Below are 8,562 nucleotides of genomic sequence, written 5' to 3'. Positions count from 1 at the left end.
TTTTCGGGTTTTTTTTTCTCGGAGATAATAATTTAGTTCTTTTAGTGGCCTTAGCTCTTCTGTATCTTTATAATTTATGAAAAGAATTAAACTGTTACAAACTGCTCATTGACTGGATTGACCTGCATTATGCAGATCAAAAAATTAAAATGGCCATTATGTTTTTTAAATCTGTATATTTTATTAAAAGAAGATTACAATGTAGCCAACCTACACGAAACGTTTAGGCTACAGCCTGTGTACATGTTTTATTTGTTATTTATTTCTATTTATACCGTCGTGTCTTAAGATACAGCTACTTAAGGTAAACAAAAACAAACTCCCCATTCCCCCCCCCAAGAAAATAAACAATTTCTTTGAATTTCCTTTAGATTTTGCATTTCATTTCTTAAAATTTTTCTTTTCCTCAGAATGTGTAGTGTTTTTTTTCAGAAAAATTCAGAAGATTCTACAAGCCAGCCAACTCAGTATGCATAAAAATATATAGAAAGGCATAAAAAAATATGTCTAGACCGCAAAGGCCCAGATATATTTTCCCCAGATATTTCTTTAAAAAAAAATCCTGTTTTGTATTGTTTGTTTGGGTTTTTGGGGGAGGGGTGTTGGGGGATTTCTAAGCCTACTATGCGGGGCTTCGGCTCGTTCACATTGGCTGGCCATGTTCAATGAGGTGGTCCTCAAGCCCAATTTAAAAGCTGCGGCAGTTTAATATTGGGTTTTGAAAAGCATTTGATCATCGTGAAACATGTTAGGTTTTAACATTTTCATTAGGTGATTGAAAAACACTCGAATTGTTAAAAAAAAAAAGTGTTAGGTATTTAGATGTTCATTCGGATTTTGAAAGCATTGGGATCGTAAATTTTTTTTTTTACAATTTTCATTCGGTTTGAAAAAAAATACGTTCCGTTTTACAAAAAAAAGTGTTCCAATCTTTTTTATTCTAATTCTGCTTCGTATTTGACCTGTCTTTAGTCCAGTAGCATAGGCTCATGCCTGATGTAGCCCACATAAAACTGTTCAGATATTGTCAATTAAATGGGTTTCTTTGCTATACCGTTTTGTACTTTTTTCCCCCAGATACTTGAAGTAGGCCTATTTTATACCGTGTTCCCGTGAATGAAGCGGGCCATCCATCAAGATGGTATCGCTGGCACGAGGAATCAACCTCCGGCTCAGTGTCACCATGATGAAACTCGCTCTGGTCCTGTTCATTAGCACCAGCTTGATAAGTCCAGTCCAGTCCAGTTTCATCCGGTTTAAACCAGACACCGAGTACATCTATACTTTCCACTCTTCCACGGATCTGAAGAAGGTCCGAACACTGCACGCCGAGTCTCAGGTATCGGCTAATTGTGTAAACTCATGACTTCACATGGGCATTACATCCCGAAAAGCGTATTTGAATACTAAACGCGTTTAAACGAAATTATTTTGAAAGAACATTTGAAAGTAGATTCATAAATGCCTGAGAAAGTTTACCATTTCCTATTGGTCGAGAGCCGCAGCGCGTCACTGGGCTGGTCTTAAATTGATGATAAAGATCTGGTCTTAAAACACTTTTCCAGTGATGACTCCTATAAAGTCTGCTAAATTTTACGCTTTTAGTGGTTGAACGTTCAAGATCTTCACTTAGACTGCGCATTATTACTAATGAGTCTGTATTTCGAGAGTTCTAAATTTAAACTACACCGCCGCCGCTGCGTTCCAGGCCACTTTGTATACACGGGAATCACTGAACCCCGACACGGGAATCAATGAAACGGCTATATTTATTGTGTAAAGTTGCCAGATCGAGTGCAAAGAGCAACTATTTAATGGGAGACTAGGGGAGGTTCTTATGGTCAATTTTTAGGGCCAGCCTTAGCGCAGCTTGATTTTTGCGAGGGATGCCGCGGCCCACGCTCGCACATTTTGTATGCACAATCTCCGGTCAAAGTTCTGGACTTTCATGCAACATAGACAGAGCTAATTGTGCACTTGCACTTGTTAATTTGCGGCGTACGTAGGAGTCCCCGAATGTGGATAAGCTGTAAAAGAAGGTTTTCAGTGATATTATAATATAAATTGATAAAATAAATAATGAACAATAAAAGTCAGCACAAATTACTTGAAGAACATCTTTAGCAATATTCTCTTGGAATCTTCAACGATTCATAAAATGGTTACTATTGAGAATGCTGCATTCGGCCTCCTTCGTACGTTTCTACTATCAAACCCATATTGCCCTCTTTCAAGCACTGCAAAAAGGTTTTAAAAAGTTAGCAATATTTTTTGTTCATGTTTAGGCAAAAAAAAAATAAGTTGGTCTCTGGTCAGCGCACGCGTCGATTTTAATCATGCGCGTCAATCTTTTTTTTTTTCCAAAATGTTCCGCGGTAGCTCAAACAGCGCGCTCTATTGCCGCACTTCTTCATTTTTCCCCCAAAGAGCACTAAGGAATGGGAAATTGCACCAAGGCAAATGATCGAGAGCACCAAGGCAAATTATGGAGGACACCAATGTACATGAGGACACCAAAATAAGCAAAATATTTCCCCACCTTGTCTGTACAATCCAAGCTTGAAGAAAAGAAAAAAAAGCAAAAAAAAAAAAAAGCTGCGTCCCCGCGTCAATTCCGAAACTTTGGTCTGACCAGAGACCGAATATTTTTTTTTGGCCTTATATATCGGATCTTCCCATGCATTCAGCCTTGCCTGTTGCACTCACCCTTTATGTGGTTTTTTTTTACTGTATGAAAAGATTGGCTTTGTATTGGTGAGGGGATTTGGCAAGAGCAACGAGCTCCAGGAGATTTATCTGCGGGTGCATTCGGCGTCCGTTACTAGCCAGGATGAACGAGGTATAGCAAGTTCTCGATAAAAATAAACTATAAGAGCAAAATAGGAGTTAACTATATATGTTCAGCCATAATTGTATCTGTCCTCAGTTGCCAACACGACCTTTGCTCGGCAACACTACCCTATCCGCTCCGTTCACAAGTACCCCCTCACCGCCGGGCAAAGAAAGTACAGTCGGGGCTGACCGAACGACGCCATCTTGCCTGACTGAAATATTTTGCCGCGAAGCGCGGCCACTGCGTGTACGTGTGTACGTAGTATAAATCCCCTGGTTTACGTGCGTCACACACAATGAACGGTGCACGCGTCAACCAGCGAAATGTATGTGTCCCTCCCATGGGACGTCATTACTAAGTAAAAGGGCGCCCTCTTGGTTGGCGCACGGAGCCTTCAGCCCTTATTTGAAACTGACCGACTGACAAACTTCCGTTTAAATAAACACTTAGTAACAGTGACTTAGTTATTTTTGAAGAAGCTTCCTCATTTATTTTGTTTTTCAGTTCTTTTGAGTGAAGAGAGAGACTTTAGCGATTGGTAAGTTTTGTTTTTGACCTGTGTGTATATCTTTCATTCCATAGCAATATACCATTTTGATGTCAGTTTATTCTTTGATATTGTTGTACGATTGTAGTTGATGTACAAATTACACTTGGACGCCCCACGAGTGTCATGTGAATGTACCGATGAAGACAAAGTAAATATATTATTGAAATTAACTGGAAGAATTTTATGTTTAAATATAAACATAAAGTTATGCAGGTCGTTGAAATTCAGTATTTGTAATTCTGCAAAATAAGGGAGATGTATGTTCTGATTAAGAGGATTTTGTAATTATTCTGACAGCTTTCTTCTGCAATAAAAACAGTTTATTACATTTTGAAGTTGCGCCACCCTATATGAGAATACCATTATTAAATATGAAAGAACAAAGGAATTATAAAGTGCTAAAAGAATAGAAGTATAGTAGTTCAATAAATGCTTTGAAAAAATCCAATTCGCCGAACTAGCCTTTTAATAAGCTACAGTTAGGAGCTTTTCTCATTTTACTCACGCTGTGAAAGCTCTTGCAACCCAATTTTTTTCTCTGTTTCCCTTTCGTGTTTCTCTTCATTTTGCCACTGATAAACTAAACCCAAAAATCCCCGTAAAACTGTTTGCCACAGAGGGGGAAACATTGTTTGGACTTGCACAAGTCCACACAACGGCGCTGCTACCTGGTTTATGTGTATACTGGCCTCAGAGTGCGCAAGCGCGCCCCCTATCCAGTTAGCTAACCACGCGGCAGGAAGTAAACGTGGAGACCGTAGAGTTGAAAGTTGTACTCTTGTCTTTATTCCAATAACTACTTCGCTCTTGCCCTGACCTTAAAACTGTAAAACAGAGATTATAAAAAACGTATGTCAGTCCTCCATGTTTATGAGGTAAAATGATAAAAACCAGCATTAAGTACTTCAACTTCTTGTCAATAAATTTAAAAGGCCCTTAACATTAAACAGTCTCATCCCTAGAGATTATAAACACACACATGTGAAAATGGTTCATTCATGGAAACCTAATGTAGCACAGTTCACAGAAAAATGAAAGTTATGTTAAACAAAATCCTAATACACGTACATGTACAGTATAGTCCCAAGCCGTTTCATAAAATGAAGTGATTACATGTTTACCATGTCCAGCCATCTACATTATGTAAATCCAGTAAACCTACAGACTTGTGATTTCCAGGCTTCCTGGCATAATCAGAACGTCATCTAAAGAACTCTGTCACACATGTGTTCCTAAACTGTGAAAATAATCCATACATGTAGGCTCATAAAGAATGTGAGGGTAAATTGTGAGGGTGATTGGGTAATAAAACTTCTTTTAATCAAAGGTCGTAAATAAGAGCTCAAGTTATTTGTTCCAGCATTAACAGACTTCAAAGTTAACACTTACAAGGCTTAAGAAACATAACACTCATCCCGCAAGATGTCTCTTGACACTGCAAATGTGCGACTTCCTATAACAGATAAACAATGAACGGGACGACTTCAATTACAAAATGTCCGACTCTATACGTTATACATGAAAACTAACATGTCATTTGACTTAATTTATACACAACAAAAATGAGACAGATCCAGAAAACAAACCCAAAATCACAAGTAAATGCCACGCTTTAAATCTAGATAACAACAAAGTATTGATTCTCTACTTACATATAAACATGTGGATGTCGAACCCCAAAGGATGAAGCCTCTAAAAACACTTATTTTAGAGCTTTCTGACACATGACTGTGCAGACCGTTAATCCAAAAAAAAACGGTCTAGTCTCGAAACAAGAAAATACGCGATGCGCATGCGCAACGCGCGCTTTCGTTTGGGTTTGGCACGCCTGGACATAAATGAACAAATAAAAAATCGCGTACAGCACAATGTCGACCTATTTTGTTCGAATGTCCGCACAGTGAATGTAATGCTTGTACACTCACACACGTTTGCTTATGGTGTAAATTGAGGATTTTCTTTTGTTCCTCTTCCCTTTTCCTTTGTTTGTACTCTTTTTGCAACAGCTCTTATTGGTTTTGTACACGTTTTCCAAACGAGGAGTCTTCGATTCGGTTTCTGTCCTCGATTTTTCGATGGTGTTGCAAGTGTGTGTCCCCGATTTAACCAGTTACACGCGCAAGTGTGTATTTGCCTGCAATCGGGGGCCTCCTATTGTCCCTTCTTTTGTTTTTTCATTAACTTTTAAGAAAGACCTCCCATAATTTTTTGTACAAGAATCCAAATTGGGGACCCTATTGCCCTTTATTGTTCAACGTCGCCTATTCAATGCAGAAACAAACTCACACGCACACAGGATTTCTAACTGCAAAGGAAGCTCTTATTTATTTCGCCAAAAGGACTCTGCGGTCAACTCGCAGCACCGCTATCAGAACTGCAACTGCTGATTCCAAGCATAGAAAAACACAGCTACACACAATGTATTACACTGTAACAACTTTAGCCCTCCCTAGAGTAGCCACACCTTTTAGTGATCTATTTATAGGGCCTATTTCCGAAGCGCACGCCATTAACCAGAAAATAGAACAAAAGAATAAGGCTTTTAAAAGCACAGAGAGCTCTTTGGCGCAGTGTGGGAGATTACAATAAACTGAACGCATTGGATTTTGTTTATTCATTTAAATCGATGGGCATTGCCTGGACGATCAGTCTTCCTCTTACTAATTATGGGGAGTGTGTGAAAAATCCAGTTAATAAAAGTGTTGAAGCTGTTGAAATTCTTTATAACCCAAACTGTCTTCTGTTATTTCTTTTGGGGCATAGGTTTTCCTTTGATATCAGTGAAAACGGAGCGATCGGTCAAGTATACTACCCACGTGATGAAGACGATCACGTGATATGGGCCAAGAAAGGTCTGGCTAGTCTCTTAGCTGGTAACCTGCAACATCCTCCAACAGACAAGGTACAGACAACTTTAGTTCTAAGATTATACATAGTACGTAAATTCAGATCACTTTCAAATTTAATATCATTGGGGTTTCCCTTCACCATAGGGTCTATTGTAGTTTGGGTTTATACCCAACTTCCCACTTTCCCGTTTTGTAATCATGCTCTGCTTTGAGACAAGCGTATTTCAGTCAATGTGAGTGTATTTCACAGATATCTGATTCCTACGGGTTACACCTATATTTTCTGACACCCCTATGCTCCGACTGCACATGTTCCTATTCCTAACCCTAACCCCAACCCTAAGCGGGTTGTCGGAACATAGGGGTGTCGGAACATGCATGTAGGGGTGTCGGAACAAAGAGTCGTCACCATCCCCACGTTCACTGAAAACGTTTCCCTTGTCAGATTTGCCTCGGAATCCGTGTATTGTTTGGCCTAATATTATGACAAAACTAATTTTGTTTGTGTAAAAATGAAACCTTTTCTGAGATGTCCGGGTCAAAACTGAACCGAAATTGAATCGGAGAAGTGTCAATTTTACTCAGAAACTTAGTGTATTTTTTACCATGAAAAGTGTAGGCCAAATGTAACACTGATTCTAGGTCATATCTGTCCAGCGAGTTTTGCAATATTTCCTGCAACTGATCTGCATCAAATAACTTCGGTTTGTACCTGATAAGAAGCTCAATGCTCGCTAGTGCAATTACTCATGAAATATTAAGTTGACATGAATGACTTAAATATAAACACCGCAAAAGAATTCCACACTCACAAGAGGGGTTATACTTGATGACGTCATTTTTATAGACCTTTGGGGAATTTTGCTAGCTACATTTGAATACCCCGTTTGATAACAAAGACTGTAGTTGGAAAAGTTGCAAATTGAAAAGATTACGCGAGTGGAAATGGCGAGGTGACAATGTTACACTTCCCGAAACGAACGCCAAGGAATATTGAATGACCTGTGCTTTGTTCGGGCACTGTGCAATCGATACGGGCCAATTACCGGCATGTGTGGTTACGCTTAGCAATCTCTCCTGATAACCTGATTTCATAAAGGTATCAAAATGTGGCTTACAAAATTCTCAAAACGTCTATGACGTCACCATCAGATCCAAAATTATGACCCCTCCAATGAGTGTTGACCAAATTAAAGTAATTATTCGAAAATAGTGTTCTAAAAGAACTGGATTAGGTTTTGTGCCTAATCTCAAAATGATCGTTGTTACACAATTGTATTGATAAATCGATTCTCTTTCACCTCCCATTTGGACAGATGAAGGGAAGCGGCTGGAGCTACGACTGCAATGAGACAGGTCACGAGGGTCACCACGAGTCGTCCTACACGGCTCAGATGGCACCGGGCAATGATGGCATTATTGTCTTCACTAAGACTAGACGCACACACCCAATACCTTACGGCAAATCCAAACACCAAAAGGTAAGCATATGAGTGGGGCATTTTGGGACCAGGACAAAGTGTTCAACTAAAGATATCTTCTGCACCTTTTTCCCTCAATTGAAATAGAAAGGCTGCATTGTCCATTAACATTAATCAAAATTCGAGTTGTACCCAGTAGCGCGCGCCGGAACCTAGGATGGATGATTTCATTTTCTTGCGAGTACTCTAGCTGCGAGTGCTTGCAGAAATTGCCAAGTTTTGAACATGTCCAAAATCCCGCGAGCAACTGCGAGCTTTCACTGCCAGCTGCAAGTACCTGCAAGTGGCTGCGAGTAACCCCCTCACACGGGACAAGTTCCTGTGGGAGACTGCCTTAAATAACTGTTACGTTCCGCTCGTGTCGCCCTTGATACGGAGATTTTACTCGCTTATTGAAAAACAGCGACGACAACAGAACTCGAATAACATATCGGTCTTAAATGTTACACTATAACACCGCATAATTGTTATGACACTCTAACACCACGTTACAATATGTCATGTTCAGGAGAAACTTTCAAAGAAAATCTTCCAATGACAGGAACAAAACGGTCGCGAACTTCAAAAACAAAACACACAGACGGTGTAGCTGGATACAATTTACCTTTAATTTAGATTCCACAAGCTTTTCCAGTAATGTTTTATGGCAACCCGGTCAGTTTTGCTAATCCGATGGTTCAAGTGCTGCAGCTAGGATGCGAGCGAGTTCGTATTTCCGAAACTTTAAATGTTTATTTCCCCCCCCCCAAAAAAAGAAAATCCTACTAACCGATGAAATAAAATTTATATAGGATATTTTTTCATTCCCCCCCCTGTGTCATTGCCGATGACCATAATAACCCAGTTTAC

The 8,562-nt window shown here is 39.6% G+C and overlaps 1 protein-coding gene across 1 annotated transcript in view; it reads left to right on the top strand.

Moving 5' to 3' along the window:
• Positions 1 to 1,138: 1,138 nt before the first annotated feature.
• Positions 1,139 to 8,562, top strand: part of LOC119724014 — a 111,693-nt gene continuing 104,269 nt past the window's right edge. The window contains exons 1-5 of the mRNA XM_038194934.1: positions 1,139 to 1,339; positions 2,740 to 2,839; positions 3,338 to 3,371; positions 6,147 to 6,285; positions 7,549 to 7,713. Of these exons, the coding sequence (XP_038050862.1) occupies positions 1,139 to 1,339; positions 2,740 to 2,839; positions 3,338 to 3,371; positions 6,147 to 6,285; positions 7,549 to 7,713 (639 nt within the window). The remainder of the gene's footprint in view (positions 1,340 to 2,739; positions 2,840 to 3,337; positions 3,372 to 6,146; positions 6,286 to 7,548; positions 7,714 to 8,562) is intronic.

This window comes from Patiria miniata, unplaced genomic scaffold (assembly GCF_015706575.1).
Source record: "Patiria miniata isolate m_02_andy unplaced genomic scaffold, ASM1570657v1 HiC_scaffold_17, whole genome shotgun sequence".
Classification (NCBI taxonomy): Eukaryota; Metazoa; Echinodermata; class Asteroidea; order Valvatida; family Asterinidae; genus Patiria; species Patiria miniata.
This window is presented reverse-complemented; position numbering and strand designations above follow the sequence as displayed.